Raw genomic sequence first — 17,870 nt, forward strand, 5'->3', positions numbered from 1 at the left:
AATGTAGATGATCAGGTGTGTGCCTGTAGACTATGTGTTAATCCAAGCTAGACAAGGGCAATAAAACATCCACGTATGCAGAAGATTTCTCTCAGAACGGGGGGGTGAGGTTCTAAGCCTCACCTCTGTTGATCCCCTTTCCTCCTCCATTCTTAATATGTTGGTTGTTTTATTCTGTGCTCTTTCATGTTTCCTTTAACTGCTTTTAGTGGGTAGTTGATTTTATTTTTTGCCTTTAGTTAGTATTTGGTTGGTCTGCTTTCTTTGCTGTGATTTTATTTTCTCTGGTGACATCTGTTTAGTTTTAGGAGTGCTCCTGTGTAGAATAGTCCCTTTAGAATACCCTGTAGAGGTGGTTTGTGGGAGGCAAATTCCCTCAACTTTTGTTTGTCTGGGAATTGTTTAATCCCTCCTTCATATTTAAATGATAATCGTGCTGGATACAGTATCCTTGGTTCAAGGCCCTTCTGTTTCATTACATTAAATATATCATGTCACTCTCTTCTGGCCTGTAAGGTTTCTGTTGAGAAGTCTGATGATAGCCTGATGGGTTTTCCTTTATAGGTGAACTTTTTCTCTCTAGCTGCCTTTAAAACTCTTTCCTTGTCCTTGATCTTTGCCATTTTAATTATTATGTGTCTTGGTGTTGTCCTCCTTGGGTCCTTTCTGTTGGGAGTTCTGTGTATTTCCGTGGTCTGTTCGATTATTTCCTCCCCCAGTTTGGGGAAGTTTTCAGCAATTATTTCTTCAAAGACACTTTCTATCCCTTTTTCTCTCTCTTCTTCTTCTGGGACCCCTATAATACGGATATTGTTCCTTTTGGATTGGTCACACAGTTCTCTTAATATTGTTTCATTCCTGGAGATCCTTTTCTCTCTCTCTATGTCAGCTTCCATGCGTTCCTGTTCTCTGATTTCAATTCCATCAATGGCCTCCTGCATTCTATCCATTCTGCTTATAAACCCTTCCAGAGTTTGTTTCATTTCTGCGATCTCCTTTCTGGCATCTGTGATCTCCCTCCGGACTTCATCCCATTTCTCTTGCGTATTTCTCTGCATCTCTGTCAGCATGTTTATGATTCTTATTTTGAATTCTTTGTCAGGAAGACTGGTTAGGTCTGTCTCCTTCTCTGGTGTTGTCTCTGTGATCTTTGTCTGCCTGTAGCTTTGCCTTTTCATGGTGATAGGAATAGTTTGCAGAGCTGGGACGAGTGACTGCTGGAAGGACTTCCCTTCTTGTTGGTTTGTGGCCCTCCTCTCCTGGGAGAACAGCGACCTCTAGTGGCTTGTGCTGGGCAGCTGCGCGCAGACGGGGCTTCTGCTTCCTGCCCGGCTGCTATGGAGTTTATCTCCGCTGTTGCTGTGGGCGTGGCCTGCCTCGGGCCGCTACTCCAATATGGTGGAGCCGCATTGGAGGGGGAACAGCCGGGAGGCTGTTTATCTCCATGAGGGGCCTCTGGGCTGCCCTGCTATCCAGGGGTTTAGGGTGCCCGGAGTTCCCTGCTGCTGGACTAAGTGTCCCAGGACGCTTCTGTCCGGCTGTGGGGTCCCTGTCCCTTTAAGACTTCCAAAAAGCACTCGCTTTTCTTTGTCCCCGGGGCGCCGGTTGCAGGAACCCGCTCACCGGTCTTGCTGCCCTGTTTCCCTAGTATCCAGCACCCCACGCATGCACTGTGTCTGCGCTCTGGCCCGGATGGCGGGGCTGGGTGTTCGGCAGTCCTGGGCTCCGTCTCCCGCCGGGAGCTGGGGGGAGGGGCGCTCGGCTCCCGCGGGGCCGGGGCTTGTATCTCACCCCCTTTGCGAGGCGCTGGGTTCTCGCAGGTGTGGATGTGGTCTGGATGTTGTCCTGTGTCTTCTGGTCTCTCTCTTAGGAAGAGTTGTCTTTGTTGTATTTTCAAAAATATATGTGGTTTTGGGAGATTTCTGCTGCTCTACTCATGCCGCCATCTTGGCTCCCTGAATGCTTGTTTTCAATTTGCTTTAGCCTTGGAGCTACTGAGAAACTAATTTAGTTCTTGTAAACACTGCTTTTAGTCTGGAGGCACAGGCATGTGTAACTGGCTTTTCTTTTGCTTTTCAGTGCGGTGTTGGCAGAGGAGTCCATAGTATGTCTCCAAAAAGCCCTGACCCACCTTCGGGAAATATGGGAATTAATTGGGATTCCAGAGGACCAGCGGTTACAGAGAACTGAGGTTGTAAAGAAGCATATCAAGGTGAGCTGTGTAGTGCTGAACTCCTTGCAGTGGGACAGGGGTAACATGGAGAAGTGACACTGGGGTGTCACAGGCTTTTCCTGATTTTAAGTCCTTTCCTGAAAGTTTGAAATTAGCATGGTATTGGCATTGTCAATTGGGTTTTTTGCCCGTTGGCCCCAAACTTTTATGTAACGGTTTTCTTTTTGGTAGGACCTCCTGGATATGATGATTGCTGAAGAGGAGAGCCTGAAGGAAAGACTCATCAAAAGCATATCCTCCTGTCAAAAGGAGTTGAATACCCTCTGCAGCGAGTTACATGTCAAGCCATTTCAGGTACATGGTGGGGGTCTCAAGACCCTGCCTGAGTCTGAGACTTGAGAAAGATTGGATTTGGGGCTGCAGACAGAAGGTTCCTTGTAGGGTAGGAGTGGTATTGGACATGAGAAGTGGGGGAGACATGCTGTCTATCTAATCAGTTCTAGCAAAGTAATTCTCACTGTGTAGAGCTGCCCTGTTGAGAGGTGAAGCAGCTAATATGTGTTGCAGTGCTTTGATCAAAGACAAGCGTCCTCTTGCTGTCAGTTTACAGAACGTATAAAACATTTTTTTAACTCTGAAGCAGTGCTAAGCACAGATGGAACTATGCTGTCTCTCTTTGAAAGAAAATGAAAAGAGCTACTGAGGGAGCAGAAGTGACTAGTGATACAAGGGAAAAGTTACCAAAAACCTGCCTTTGTGGGGTTTCCCATACCAAGAGATTGCATGTCACCAAACCAGCCAAAATGGTACTTGAGAAGAAATGCGTCAGCAGCGGGAGGATTAGGAGAGTGCAGTCAGGTTCTGAGCATGCCCCAGCTACTGCGGTCCCGAGCCGAGGGGGTGCTGTGTTGTGATCCAGCCTAGGTCAGGAGCTTGACAGAGGACACAGCGAAGATAAGTGAATTCAGATGGGCCCCAAACATATCCCTGGTTAGAAGCAGTAAAAATGGGGTCACAAAGATGAGGACAAACATGGAGCTTGGCAAGATAATGAGAATAGAAGTGAGTTCAGGGATTGCACATGTTGGCTGCTAATGTTCTGATATGGTTCCTGGGTCCCTTGCCATTATAGGAAGAGAACTGCCTGGGTATCTAGATGGAGTCAACCTAGGAAGGAAACTGCCTTTAAAGGATGAAGGGTAATTAATACCCAGCAGCCAAAAGCAACCAGGCAGACCATGACATCAGTGGAGTTTCTTGGAATCTACAGAAAGGGCATAAATGTCATCGATCTTGGACTAATAATTTCTTTCTTTAGTCTTTTTTTTTTTTTTTTTTTTCCGATGTGAAATTGGGTAAAAAGTTAGGTATATAGGGGAAGATCTCCCTTAAATACATGACAGTTCTTATTCGTAGTTTACCAGTGTTTAATGAAATTGTGTAAATTTATGAGACATGTAACTACCACTTTTTTTTTCTTGTTTATAGTGAGGAGAGCAAGACAAATTGATTTTTGTTTGGGTGATGTTTTTAGGGTTATTAAGATAAGCGTTTAGTTGCAAGCGAACATGCTGCCCTGTAGTTAGCCAGCCTTCCAACCAGTTTTCATTTCTTAGCAAAATGCCTGGTGTACCGCCCATTCTTTATTGGAGGCCTTCCTTAGGGAATTCCCTTTGTGCTATATCCTTTTGGCCATGAGTTGACTTATTTGTATGTTTAACTTAAATTCTCATCCTTACCCTCTTCCACTGCCCTTCTCTTCAAGAAATGCACTTGGATCCTTATAACATTTTCTTAAGCAGGAAGAAGGAGAGACGACCATCTTGCAACTAGAAAAGGATTTGCGCACTCAGGTGGAACTGATGCAAAAACAGAAAAGGGAGAGAAAACAGGAACTGAAATTACTTCAAGAACAAGATCAGGAACTGTGTGAAATTCTTTGCATGCCCCACTATGACACTGACAGTGCCTCAGTTCCCAGCTTGGATGCGCTGAGCCAGTTCAGACAGCACGTGGCAACTTTGAGGGAAACAAAGGTACACTTGCTTTCTCAAAGTCTGTTTGTCTTTCCTTCAGGTATCTCGTAATTCAGTTTTGTTTTATAGGCATCTAGGCGTGAGGAGTTTGTCAACATAAAGAGGCAGATCATACTGTGTATGGAAGAATTAGATCACATCCCAGATACCAGCTTTGAAAGAGATGTGGTGTGTGAAGATGAAGATGCCTTTTGTTTATCTTTGGAGAATATTGCAACACTACAAAAGTTGCTACGACAGGTAATGTCTACCCAGATTAGGGCCTGGGATCTCCATGGTATGTAGCAATTTGAAAAAACTGAGTTTTTTTTCCTTCAGTCTTAAATATGGAGCCAATTAAGGAGGACAAATGTGGCTAACACTGCCATAGTCACTGCCGTCCAAGCCCCTTGGAATATAAAACAAAACAAACATCACTTTCAGAGGAAAAAAATGTGGAGCCAGTGTAAGCAAAGAGAATGAGAGAGGGTAGAGACAGCATTATATGATAAACTAGCTTGTTTTTGTTGTTGTTTTTGTTTTGTTTTAACAAAAGAATTTATATGGAGCTCTGTGAATATAAAATTGAAATTTTGGAAAAAAAAGTATTATGTGAATTAGCTTAATGCTTAATTGAAAAATATTTAATTCAAAATTTGAATCCTAATTCAAATGGTCTTACAATTTGTGTTCAGAAGTGATGAAAATACACACCTCTTCACAATCTGGTAAAAGTGCTTCTTTTCCATTTGGGTCCAGACATTTAGTGGGAGGTCAGAGAGCTAAACACCTCTGTGCTGTCTTTGCTGTAACCATCGGCTCTCCTTGCTACAGCTGGAAATGCGAAAATCACAAAATGAAGCCGTGTGTGAGGGTCTGCGGGCTCAGATCCGAGAGCTCTGGGACCGGTTGCAGGTACCTGAAGAAGAGAGAGAGGCTGTGGCCACGGTTATGACAGGATCAAAGGCCAAGGTCAGGAAAGCGGTAAGAAACCTAGTAGGTGCAGTCAACAGTCTCTGTGTCATCTGATGTCTACCAGCTTATGTCTTGAGGGAACATTTTTAAGACAAGCATCAGAAAAGGAAAAGGTTGACAATAGCCTGCTCATCTTGTCTTTTGTGTACATTGCGTAGATTTCTGGCTCCTATAATACTGTTACAAAGAGTTTTGATTTACTCTGCGGCTTTAGGTTGTAATTTTATTAAAAGGGGGGAACTTGGCAAAACTACATGAATGTAAAAGTATGACAAGCACCTTTAACAGGTCTCTTTGTTTCAGCTACAATTAGAAGTGGATCGGTTGGAAGAACTAAAGATGCAAAACATGAAGAAAGTGATTGAGGCAATTCGAGTGGAGCTGGCTCAGTACTGGGACCAGTGTTTTTACAGCCAGGAACAGAGACAGGCATTTGCCCCCTTCTATGCTGGTGAGTACAGAAGCAGTGGTCTTCATGTGGCCTGCTCACTTGTTTTTTACAAGTATAGCCACTCACCAGGAAGTATTTCCTCTACTGAACAGACATAGCTACCTTTTAAAGCCATTGGACATAAATTGCCATTTCTGTACAAATAAACATTTGCAAATGCTATTAGGAAATAAGGGGTCTCTTGGTTTCTGCAGGTAGTATATCACTATTGCCTGCAGTGGTGAAGCTAAAGTTTACCAGGTGCTTATTGTATGCCAGGTACAATGTTAAACCCTTAACACTATTATCTCAATTCTCATGTCAAGAAATAAGGATGCTAAGGCACATAAATGTTGAACAGCTTGACCCAGAGACACACAGTGAATAAATGGCAGAGCCCACATTTGCATCCATGCAGTCTGACCCCGGAGCCCAACAGAATTCTGGTCTTAACCAAACTGACTATAAAGATAAGGCTGTCTTAAATAAACACAACAAGTGCTTTTTGGACATTTTCTGTCCAGTGCTCTATTAGGCAGGGTGGAAAGGAATAATATGAAAGACATGTAAGGCAAGGTAAGAAACGACAGAGCTTTGAGAATTTTAATCATTTTAGTCCACACCCTAGTCCCTTAGTCCCCCTACGTGCTGATCATGACAGAACTAGATTTTATTATCCACAATATATACTTATTCATGTAAAATTTTTGCTATAAGGAAGAAAAAAATCTACTTCTCTTTTAGGGGGCTGAGGGATTAATAAATTGGATGAGATACTAAACACTAGAGGAATTTGTTTTTAATCTGCTGGGCCTGTATCTTACAGAGGACTACACAGAAAATCTGCTCCAGCTCCATGATGCTGAGATTGTGCGGTTAAGAAACTACTATGAGGTTCACAAGGAACTCTTTGAAGGTGTCCAGAAATGGGAAGAAAGCTGGAGGCTTTTCTTAGAGTTTGAGGTACTGCCTTAGTTTTTGCCAGTGTTCCCTAGAGTACAACAAAGTGTTAAGAGAGCCCAACAGCAAGAGGGGTGCTAAAGGGGCAAGGATTACACAGTTTGCTACTCAGGAGAAAGGACAGGTGAACAGAATCGTCCCAGCACACTCAGCCAAGCAGGTTGGGAACTTTCAGGAGCTTCAGATGCTTCATTCCCCTGGCTGACAATGCAATACACAGCCTGCTGCTCCTTCCTCCCATCTGGTCTCCACCCTGCTGTCCCCACCACCGTGCTAGGACAGTCAGAGCATGGCCCCACTTACAACAGCTACAGGGGCATAACGCAGAGGCTCTTCCCTGCATGCTAAGCCCACTGGACTTGGCAGTGGAGGCAGGCACTGCAGCCAGGAAGCAGAAAAGAGCTCTTTCCTCCCAGCAGGTGCCAGAACCATGCACCTGTGACCCCTGCCATTGCTCTAGAAGCTGGGCAGCTCCAGAGAGTAGAGCTTCTGGGCACTAGAGGATGCCACCTACACAAAGTTATTATTCCATAGTAATCATTAGAAATATGAAAGGGCCAAAAAATTTTGTGCAAACAAGAATCCAGCAAACACCAGAAAGCGGGCTAAGTGAAACTGAAATCACCAATCTTCTTGATAAAGATTTCAAAATGAAAATCATAAACATGCTCACAGAGCTACACAAAAATATCAAGATCTCAGGGAGGACTTCAAGAAAGACATAGAAACTTTGAAAAATACAATATCTGAAATGAAACATACAATGAACGGATTTAAAAGCAGATGAGGTAGAGGAGACAGTAAATAAAACAGAAATTTGAGAAAAGGAAAACAGAAGCTGAGGCACAGAGAGAAAAAAGGATCTCCAGGAATGAAAGAATAATAAGAACTGTGTGACCAATCCAAGTAGAACAACAGTTGCATTATAGGGGTACCAGAGAAGAAGAGAGAGAAAGGGATAGAAAGTGTCTTTGAGGAAATAATTGCTGAAAACTTCTCTAATCTGTGGGAAGGAAATAGTCTCTCAGGTCATGGAAATGCAGAGATCTCCCAACACAAGGGACCCTAGGAAGACAACACCAAGACATATAATAATTAAAATGGCAAAGATTAAGGACAAGGAGAGTATTAAAAGCAGCAACTAGAGAGAGAGAAAAGATCATGTACAAAGGAAAGCCCATCACGGAAAGCCTATCATGCTAACAGTCTTCTCAGCAGAAACCTTACAGGCCAGAAGGGAGTGGCATGATATGTTTAATGTAATGAAACAGAAGGGCCTCCAACCAAGAATACTCTATGTGGCAAGATTATCATTTAAATTTGAAGCAGGGATTAAACAATTTCCAGATAAGCAAAAGTTGAGGGTACTTACCTCCCACAAACAGTCTCTACAAGTGTATTTTAGAGGGACAAACAGTCTCTACAAGTGTATTTTAAAAGGACTGCTCTAGATGGAAGTGTTCCTGAGGCTAAATAGCTGTCAGCAGAGAAAATAAAACTACAGTAAAGGAAGTAGACCAATTAATTATTAAGCAAATACAAAATTAAATCAACTACCCACAGAGTCAGTCAAGGGATACACAAAGGGTACAGAATATGATACCTAACATATAAAGAGTGGAGAAAGAAGAAAAAAAAAAGGAACCTTTAAATTGTGTTTGAAATAGTGTTAATAAGCGAGTTGAATTAGACTGTTAGATAATAAAGAAGCTGCCCTTGAACCTTTGGTAACCATGAATCTAAAGCCTGCAAATAGCAATAAATACGTATCTATTGATAATCACCCTAAATGTAAATAGACTAAATGCACCAATCAAAAGACAGTTGCAAAATGGATAAAAAAAGACCATCTATATGCTGCCTACAATAAACTAACTTCAAACCCAAAGACATACACAGACTAAAAGTGAAGGGATGGAAAAAGATAGTTCATGCAAATAATAGAAACAAGCAGAAGTTACAGTACTTGTATTAGACAAAATAGATTTCAAAACAAAGAAAGTAACAATAGACAAAGAAGGATATTATATAAAGATAAAGGTCAGTCCAACAACAGGATATAACCATTATAAGTATCTATGCACCCAATACAGGAGCACCTAAATTTGTGAAACAAATACTAACAGAATTAAAGGGGGAAATAGAATGCAATGGATTCATTTTAGGAGACTACAACACACCATTCACCCCAAAGGACAGATCAACCAGATAGAAAATAAGTAAGGAGACAGAGGCACTGAACAACACATTAGAACAGATGGACCTAACAGACATCTACAGAACACTGCACCCAAAAGCAGCAGGTTACACATTCTTCTCAAGTATACATGGAACACTTTCCAGAATAGATCACCTACTAGGCCACAAAAAGCCTCAGTAAATTCAGAAAGATTGAAATTATGCCAGCCAGTTTCTCAGACCACAAAGGTCTCAGACCACAAACTAGAAGTAATTTATGCAAGGAAAATAAAAAGTCCACAAACACATGGAGGCATAACAACATGCACCTAAATAATCAATTTAAGGATTAATGACCAAATAAAAACAGATACCAAGCAATATATGGAGACAAATGAAAACAATTCAACACCCCAAAACCTATGGGATGCAGTAAAGGCAGTTCTAAGAGGAAAGTACATTTGCAATACAGGCTTACCTCAAGTAAGGAGAACAATCCCAAATGAACAGTCTAAACTCACAATTAATGAAACTACAAAAAGAAGAATAAATGTGGCCTAAAGTCAGTAGAAGGAGGGACATAATAAAGATCAGAGCAGAAATAAATAAAATTGAGAAGAATAAAACAATGGTTCTTTGAGAAACTAAGCAAAATAGATAAACCCCTAGCCAGACTTATCAAGAAAAAGAATGTACACAAACAGAACCAGAAATGAGAAAGGAAAAAATCACTACAGACACCCCAGAAATACAAAGAATTATTAGAGAATACTATGAGAAATTATATGCTACTTTTTCCTGAACACATCTTGGGCAAAGGAAACAAAAGCAAAAATGAGCAAATGGGACTACATCAAACTAAAAAGCTTCTGTACAGCACCATCAGAACAAAAAGGCATCCTACGGTATGGGAGAATATATTAATAAACGGCATATCTGATAAGGGGTTCACATCCAAAATATACAAAGAGTTCACATGCTTCAACACCCAAAAAGCAAATAACCCTATTTAAAAATGGGCAGAGGATATAAACAGACTCTTCTCCAAAGAAGAAATTCAGATGGCCAACAGGCACATGAAAAGATGTTCCACATTGCTAATTATCAGGGAAATGCACATTAAAACCACAGTGAGATATCACCTCCCATCAGTAAGGATGGCCAACATCCAAAAGACAAGGAACAACAAATGCTGGCGAGGATTCAGAGAAGGGGGAACCCTCCTACACTATTGGTGGGAATGTAAATTAGTTCAACCATTGTGAAAAGCAATATGGAGGTTCCTCAAAACACTAAAAATAGAAATACCATTTGACCCAGGAATTCCACTCCTAGGAATTTACCCAAAGAAAACAAGATCCCAGATTCAAAAAGACATATGCACCCCTGTGTTTATTGCAGCACTATTTACAATAGCCAAGATGTGAAGCAACCTAAGTGTTTGTTCATCAGTAGATGAATGGATAAAGAAAATGTGGTACATATACACAGTGGAATATTATTCAGTCATAAGAAGAAAAGAAATCCTCTCATTTTCAACAATGTGGATGGAGGTAGAGGGTATTATGCTCAGTGAAATAAGCTGGGCAGAGAAGGACAAGTACCAAATGATTTCCCTCATTTGTGGAGTATAACAACGAGGCAAAACTGAAGGAACAAAACAGCAGCAGACTCTCAGACTCCAAGAAGGGGCTAGAGGTTACCAAAGGGGGTTGGGGAGGGAGGGAGAAGGGGTTAAGGGGCATTATGATCAGCACACATAATATAGGTAGGTCACTGGGAAGGCATGAATTTTCTCCACCATTCCAATTTTTGCTGTCATCTTAGAAAACTGCATGGGCACTGGGGCACATTTATATACTGAATTCCTTTTCTTTCTGGTAGGCTGAGCACAGACAGTTTCGCTCGGGGCTCAGGGCTAGGACTGCAGTGAGTCAGGGAAGGCTAGTAGGCACGGGATTCAAGGAGACTCTTATGCTTGCTGTTAAGGCAGGGGGGCCTTTAGAGGGTCCCGAGCTCACTCCTTCAAGTGTACGGGAAGGAACCAAGGACTCAGAAATGGAGAGAACTGTGAGGTCTTACAGCTGTTTTATGAGCAGGAGTCCTGGTCCTCAGTTACTTCTTAATTCCGGTTGAAAGCAAGGAGGAGGAGTGAATGTCAAAGACCCAAGTCATCGACCTGTTGAGAGGCCAGTATTAAGAAAGAATAAGAAATGAATTACCATCTACTTTAGTTATTGCTTATAGGCAGTCACCAATCAAGCAGTCTGGAAGGGAAACAATTGATTCACGAGCTTGGACCAAAATTGTAAAGATAGTTTCTAAATTTTTCCCATAATCTGCCCCAATTTTTGAGTGCTCACACTCCACCCCCTTACCTCAGAATGGCACTGTTTCTTGGAGCTGAGGGGATAGGAATGAAAGACTCCTGAAAGTCTCCATAATCACATGTATCTGTTCATGAGAGCAAGAAATCTAACCGAAGTAATTGGTCTGACTGTCCCAGGGCTTATGCTAATTAAAAAGTATTTTGACAGAGGAAAGCTTCTGATCCAAGTCGATTTACAAACCGTGGAGGAAATCTTCTGAAAGAAGAAAAGCAACGAGCAAAGCTCCAAAAAACACTCCCCAAGGTAAGTAATACTGTTGCTAAGAGTTTTTGCTTGGCTATAGAATACCTCACTTTTTATATATTCTCTGCTTTGAATCATTTTGCCTCCAACTGTCTTCTCTTCTAAAGCTTAGGAAGAACCATAGGTATATACTGGGTCTTCCTCTGTAAGCAGCTAAATATCAAGGCTTACTAGCTTTCTAGGGCTGCCACAGTGAAGTGCCCCAGACTGCATGGCTTCAAAAATAGAAATTTGTTTTCTCACACCATTCAAGTTGCTGGAAGTCTGAGGTCAAGATGTAGGCAGGGCTGGTTCCCTAAGACCTCCCTCCCTGGTGTGCAGGTGGGTGTCTTCTCCCTGTGTCTTCACGTGGTCTGCCCTCTGTGTGTGTGTGTACATCCACGTTTTTCCTTCTTATAAAGCCACTAGTCATGTTGGAATAGGACCTATCCTTATGATCTTATTTTAATTCTTAACTCCATGTTCAAATAATGCTACCTTCTGAGGTACTGGAGGTTAGGACTGTAGCACATGAATTTTGTGGGGGACACAATTCAGCCCACAAGGCAAGCTTTTGAGAAAGTGCAGTGGGCTTCATTACTATTTTGTATTTTAATAATAATAATAGTTAGCATTTATTGAATTAAGTGCCAGAAACTATTTCAAAGTGCTTTCCATTTATGCATTTAACGGTCACAACATTCTTATGAGGTAGGTATTATCACTTCTGTTTTTACATACCTACCTGAGGCACTGAGAACTCGCATAATAACTTGCCCACCTTTTCACAGCCAGTGAGAGGTCGATCGCATATCGGAGCCCTGATAAGTGCTGTTCTTAATGTACACTGCTATGTAATGTCGTTAAGCAGTGCTGCCCCCAGCTTTAGGCACCAAAACCTTAGTGGCCAGACTCTGGGCACCTTTTGCCACCTTTACGGGTGTTGTGAGTGACCCATCCTGGGCTTTGATTTCTGGCCACTCTGACCAGTACCCACATGGGTCCAGCTACCTGAAGTCAAGCTACTGATGCTCTGGAAAGGGAGGGACTGCTCTTTGGGAGAATCACTGCATTTGGGCTTCACACTGAAGATTTGAAGTAGTTAACATGTCCTTGTTTGTGGTCTCAGCTGGAAGAGGAGTTGAAGGCACGTATTGACATGTTTGAACAGGAGCATTCAAAGGCGTTTGTGGTGAATGGGCAGAAATTCATGGAGTATGTGACTGAACAATGGGAGACGCACAGGTTGGAGAAAGAGCGAGCTAAACAGGAACGAGTAAGTGAACACAGTTTGGGAAGAGGGGAAGGTAGTGATGTGAGCAGCACATTGTCTCTGCCAGGGATCTCGGTTGGTTGACAAAGTAGCCCATTAGCTCTTTTTAGCTCTGGGTGCAGAGCCCTGGCACTCGATTTCTGGCCTCATGTCAGAACCATTCTCTTTGTGGGGTTTATCACTGTTGCTTCTTTCCCACAGCAACTGAAGAACAAGAAGCAGACAGAGACGGAGATGCTCTATGGCAGTGCTCCCCGAACACCCAGCAAGCGGCGAGGACTGGGGCCCAGCACACCTGGCAAAGTGCGCAAGGTAAACCTGAGGCCTCACGGATCACTATTCACAAGCGATTGCTGGGGCTCCTGGCCGTCTCTGCCCTCTGGCCTGCAGAGATGGGAAGGGGTTTTCTGCCCTTCCAGGCTGAGTCCATTCGACAGAGTGGAAAGAAGAAGGCAGTTTGATCTTGCGGAGCTACTTGGTAGTGGCGGTCAGGAGTGGCCAGCTTCGATGTGTGCCGGTGGCTGAGTCCTTGGGTTCAACTCAGGGGAACCAGTAACTGCCAGTGTTCTGTCACCATGAGAACCTGTTAGAGGGTCATCCTAAATTCCAAATGACCATGTGTGAGACTGTGATGTTTAGTGGATGGAGTACTGAACTCCATCCACTCTCTCTGGTGGACTCGGCCTGGAAGGCCAGAAAAACCCCTTCATATCTGTGCAGGCCAGAGGGCAGGCGATGCCAAGCTGGACCCCCTCATCTCTAGAGCGGGGAGTCAGGCAGCTCATTCTCTTTCTTTGATAATGAAGTGTAACACTCTTTATCCTCCTCCTCCCTCAACTTTTACTTTGTAACATAAACACCAGTAATGTAACTCCAAGAGAACCATTGAGAGTATTTGATGTTTTTCCTGCATTTTAAAAAGGCTTTTCAAAATAATGTATTTTTACAAAATAGATACCATGTTATATAATTTTGATTTCTGACTTTTTCTATACTTAGTATTGGTTTTGATTTTTTTTTTCATAGCATCAAACTTCACTACATGTTCATTACTAGCTGTATATTCTGTTCTCTTGACATACTATCATTTGTTAAACCAGTTCTCTGCTTTCTGAAATTAGGTAATTTTTTATTATGAAAACAATGTGACTAACTTTTAAAAACATGTAACACTAAAGTTCAATTCTAGAAAGGTTTGTTTTAATTTAAAGTCTGAGAACCCCCGTGCTAGATGCTGAAAATACAAAGATAAGCTAGCTAGCCCTCACTCTTCAGAGTGGGGTGTTCTGGTATTTCTGAAGTCATCAGTCTGTGATATCAAAGTGGTTGTGACAGTTTACGTTTCCAGTGGCAGTGCCTGAATGTACAGTAGCTCCAATCCTTGTTAACATGTGACACTTTTGGACTTTAAACTTTTGTCCACCTGACAAGCATGAAATGATGTGTCATCCTAATTTCAGTTTATATTTCACTAATTACTTATGAAGTTTTACCTTTTGCCATGTTTGTTGGCAGGATTTGTGTGTGTCTTGTGTAGCATGTCTTTTTTACTCCTTGTGGTATTTTGTTGATGAACATAAAAGTTCTTAATACAGTAAAAATGTTTTCAGTCTTTTTTCTTTATGGCTTATCAGTCCTGTATCTTTTAAGTAATATATACATGACCTGGAGCCACCCAGATATTTTCCTATATTTCCTAGTTTGCATCTTATATTTGAGTATCTTTGCTATCTTATTTAAGGTTTTTAATCCACCTTGAGTTTTTTTTTTTTACGTCTATAATTTTTATTGACTAAAATTGATGTATAACATTTAAAGTGTACACTTTAAGAAGTTTTGACATAAGCATATACTGTGAAACCATCACCACAATCCAGACAGTGAACACACCACACCTTTCCTCCTGCCCCTTATGCTCCTTTCCTCATCCTTCCCACCTCCCATTTCTCCCCCACTTCCTCCTTCAGCCTCAGGCAACCACGGATTTGCTAGGTCACTATTGACTGGTTTGCATTTTCTAACAGTGTACAAAGAGTCACTCACACAGTATGTATTCTGGTCTGGCTTCTTTCATTAGCATAATTTTCAAAAGATTCATCTATGTTGTTACATGTATCACTAGGTCACTCTTCACTGCTGAGCAGTATTCCACATACGAATATGCCACGATACTTATCCAGTTGCCTGTTGATGGGTATTTGGCTAATTTCTAGTTTCTGGCTATTACAGATAAAGCTGCTGTAATATTTATGCATAAGTCTTTGTATGGAGATACGCCTTCATTTCTCTTGGGTAAATACATTAGAGTGATATGGCTGGGTCACGTATAGGTGTCTGACTTAGAAACAATGACTGTACAATCGTACAGTTCCATCTGCTGGATATAAGTAGACTCTTTTTAAGTTTTTTTTTTCTTTTACTGAAGTATTGATATACAATCTTATGTTGGTTTCAAATGTACAATACAGTGGTTCAGCAGTTACCACACTATTAAATCCTCACTCCCTCTACTGCAGTTACTGTCTGTCAACGCAGAAAGATGTTACAGAATAATTGACTGTATTCTCCATGCTGTACTGCCAACCCCGTGACCAACTTATAGTGTGACTGCTGATGATTGTACCCCTTTTGGATGTAAATAGACTTTGAACACTTTCCACAAGTTTCCTTAAAGCTCTTCACCATGTAAACCATCTTTCTTAGGCTGTTTCCCATTCTTGTTTTTCTGTGGTGTAGGGATGGGTTGTCAAGCATATTAGCTCACATCAGTAATCTGCTCTTCTCCTTAGCTGAACACTACCACCATGTCCAGTGCTACAGCCAACAGCAGCATTCGGCCTCTCTTTGGGGGGACTGTGTACCGCTCTCCCGCGTCTCGACTTCCACCTTCTGGCAGCAAGGTTAGTATGTTCTGTGTACAAGCATGACCAGCACTGCCCCGGCCTGTCTACCCAGGGGCCCCGCCTACTTGTTTCAGTTTCTAAGAGGACTGGGTTCCATTATCAGTGAGATGCTGAGAGCTGACAGATGTAAGTCAGCCACTCTGTCAAGAACTAAGTGAGAGAAAGAGAAGAAAGCTTATTCTGAGCCCCACTAGTATCATAGGAGGCACGGGGATGTGACTGGGAAACAAGAGCAGGTGGTAGTCTCCAGAGCCTGGGCTTTGGCTGCTGCTGAGTGAGGCCCCTGCGTGTAGGTTCCAGCCCCTGACACTGGATCACGGGACACAGGCACTCTTGCATAAGGAGAGACAGGGATAATTTAAAGATGGTATCAGCCTTTGACCATGTGTGTGTATAGTCATTATACGGATGATATATCAGCCTATCCTTTTCTCAACAGCCAGTCATCACTTCCACCTGTTCGGGGCAGAAAACACCCCGGGCTGTCAGGCATGGCGCCAACAAGGAGAACCTGGAGCTCAATGGCAGCTTCCTGAGTGGTGGGTACCCCGACTCAGCCCCCACCCAGCGCAACTTCAGCGTTAATTCTGTTGCCAGCACCTATTCTGAGTTTGCGGTAATTCACCTTTTCTAATATCTACCAGTCTCTGGGGAGCACACAGTTGGGGCAGAGTGGGTATCTTCCCAGGGGCACCCAGGTTTTAGGACAGTCCTTTGGAGGCTGAGAATCCCGTTCCTGCCTTGACCACAGCGTGGGGTTGGGGTGGCTTAACGGGGGCAGGGTAGGTAAGAAGGAAGTGGCAGCAGCAACCGGACATGTAACCCGGATCCTTCTGCTTAAGAAATACCATTCCCTGGCTGCAGGAGGCGACCCTTTAATCACTGCCCTGGTGCTCTCTTGGTGGAGTTCTTGGTAATTGTCTTAATTCTCTGTTCTTAGAAGGATCCGTCCCTCTCTGACAGCTCCACTGTTGGGCTTCAGGTCTGTATGGCAACCCCTGCATGTCCCATGTCCCTTTTCCAAACTGATCTGTCATCTGCTGGCTTCATTCCCATCTGGGCACAGGGCTACGCTAACCAGTAATCTCAGCTGTACTATCAGAACTTTTTTACAAAAGTAGCAGGAATTCCTAATGCAAACTTCAAAAGTAAGAAATATCTGGCTTAAGTCCCAAAAGACTGACTAACTTGATTTATAAGAAAGCTTGTTCAGACTGGAATCGGATTCTCAGCCCCACCTAAAGTCAGGCAAAGTCTTTTTATGATGTTATTTTATAAACCTCAGAGGCCTCCAATGTGCTGGAAAGAAGAGAGGCCCTGTGATGCGGGTAGGGGAGCCCCAGCTGTGTGCTGCCTGCAGTGAGGTTCTTGGCCTCTGTGCTGGTCACTTCCTGGAGTATATGCCTTACTAACCCCTCAAGGCGGAACCGCCGACTTCCTGTCTGCTCTGAGCTAGCCAGTACTCCTCTCCTGACCTTGGCCTACTACCTAGTTGAGCTGCTGAAGCATGGATAAGGCACTGGAAGAAAGTGTTTCAGGACGCTCTTCAGCTCCTAGTAAACATACTCCATATTTACCGACACTTAACTGTAGCGCCCTTTACTTAAGGCTTGTCCTCTCGTCCCTCAGTGTCTTCCTACTGAGACAGGAGGCCGCTCCTCACCCTTCGGTTGAGTTAAAGTCCAGGGTGCCAACTCTCTTGTTGCTGCAGTGATGGCGAGTGGGACAGCCACCCACAGCTACAGCTTGCATTCAGCACTTGAAGCTAGTTTCTTATTCTGGCACCTTTTTTCAAATTACATGGTTCTACCTCTAGAACTGGGTGCATGTCACTCTGGCTAGCTGATTGCTGGCCAGGGGATCCAATTTTGTCTTTTTTGCTTGCTCAGCCAGGCTTCATTTCACCCACTTGGCACTTACGTGTACCTGCTGTCTGTGGCAAGGCCTAGGGAGGTTCTCTGGTTGGGGCTGCTATGGCTGGCAGGCTCCACCAGGCAGCATCAAAGCCAGTCACTAATCTCTACTAACATCTGTCCTTTTCAGTGGCCGTTCATGCTCTATCTTCTGCTTCTGTACTGTGTGCTCCAGCAAGAGATCAAATCACCAGCGGGTTACAAGGCCCTCAGCCCCAGGGATTGGTAGATATGTGGTCTGGCCCTGTTTTCTAAAGGGCTCGAAAGACCAAAACTAGTTGCCTACCTGGCTTGACAACTCACAGAGTACTTTGTGAAGTCTAAGAGATTTCTCTTCTGTGAGGTGAGGTTTTAACAGAATGGACAGGCCGAGGAAAGGGGTCAAGGGCATATATGATATGTTTCCTCTGTGACTGACAGGATGGTGCTCAGAGTCTC

At 43.1% G+C, this 17,870-nt stretch overlaps 2 protein-coding genes across 10 annotated transcripts in view; one reads left to right on the forward strand and one right to left on the reverse strand.

Moving 5' to 3' along the window:
* Positions 1-17,870, forward strand: part of PRC1 (protein regulator of cytokinesis 1) — a 34,571-nt gene that overhangs the window by 15,509 nt on the left and 1,192 nt on the right. The window contains exons 2-14 of one of the 6 annotated variants that reach the window (XM_036931929.2): positions 2,080-2,212; positions 2,405-2,527; positions 3,973-4,209; positions 4,279-4,449; positions 5,023-5,172; positions 5,467-5,614; positions 6,420-6,556; positions 11,269-11,364; positions 12,473-12,619; positions 12,818-12,928; positions 15,406-15,516; positions 15,959-16,135; positions 16,460-16,501. In XM_036931929.2, coding sequence (XP_036787824.1) covers positions 2,080-2,212; positions 2,405-2,527; positions 3,973-4,209; positions 4,279-4,449; positions 5,023-5,172; positions 5,467-5,614; positions 6,420-6,556; positions 11,269-11,364; positions 12,473-12,619; positions 12,818-12,928; positions 15,406-15,516; positions 15,959-16,135; positions 16,460-16,501 — 1,783 coding nt within the window. The remainder of the gene's footprint in view (positions 1-2,079; positions 2,213-2,404; positions 2,528-3,972; positions 4,210-4,278; positions 4,450-5,022; positions 5,173-5,466; positions 5,615-6,419; positions 6,557-11,268; positions 11,365-12,472; positions 12,620-12,817; positions 12,929-15,405; positions 15,517-15,958; positions 16,136-16,459; positions 16,502-17,870) is intronic. The other 5 variants (XM_036931930.2, XM_057494866.1, XM_036931934.2 and 2 more) reach the window with 5 other exon arrangements.
* RCCD1 (RCC1 domain containing 1) overlaps positions 1-17,870 on the reverse strand; it is a 45,351-nt gene that overhangs the window by 2,050 nt on the left and 25,431 nt on the right. For 2 of the 4 annotated variants that reach the window (XM_057494868.1, XM_057494870.1), the window contains 4 exons: positions 10,814-10,910; positions 4,903-5,107; positions 3,913-4,032; positions 1-3,105 (listed from right to left, as the gene is read on the reverse strand). The exon at positions 1-3,105 is cut by the window's left edge and continues 2,050 nt beyond it. The gene's annotated coding sequence lies outside the window, so the exon portion shown is untranslated. Of the gene's footprint in view, positions 3,106-3,912; positions 4,033-4,902; positions 5,108-10,813; positions 10,911-17,870 lie in introns of those variants that run through there. The other 2 variants (XM_057494871.1, XM_057494869.1) reach the window with 2 other exon arrangements.

This window comes from Manis pentadactyla, chromosome 18, assembly GCF_030020395.1.
Source record: "Manis pentadactyla isolate mManPen7 chromosome 18, mManPen7.hap1, whole genome shotgun sequence".
Lineage (NCBI taxonomy): Eukaryota > Metazoa > Chordata > Mammalia > Pholidota > Manidae > Manis > Manis pentadactyla.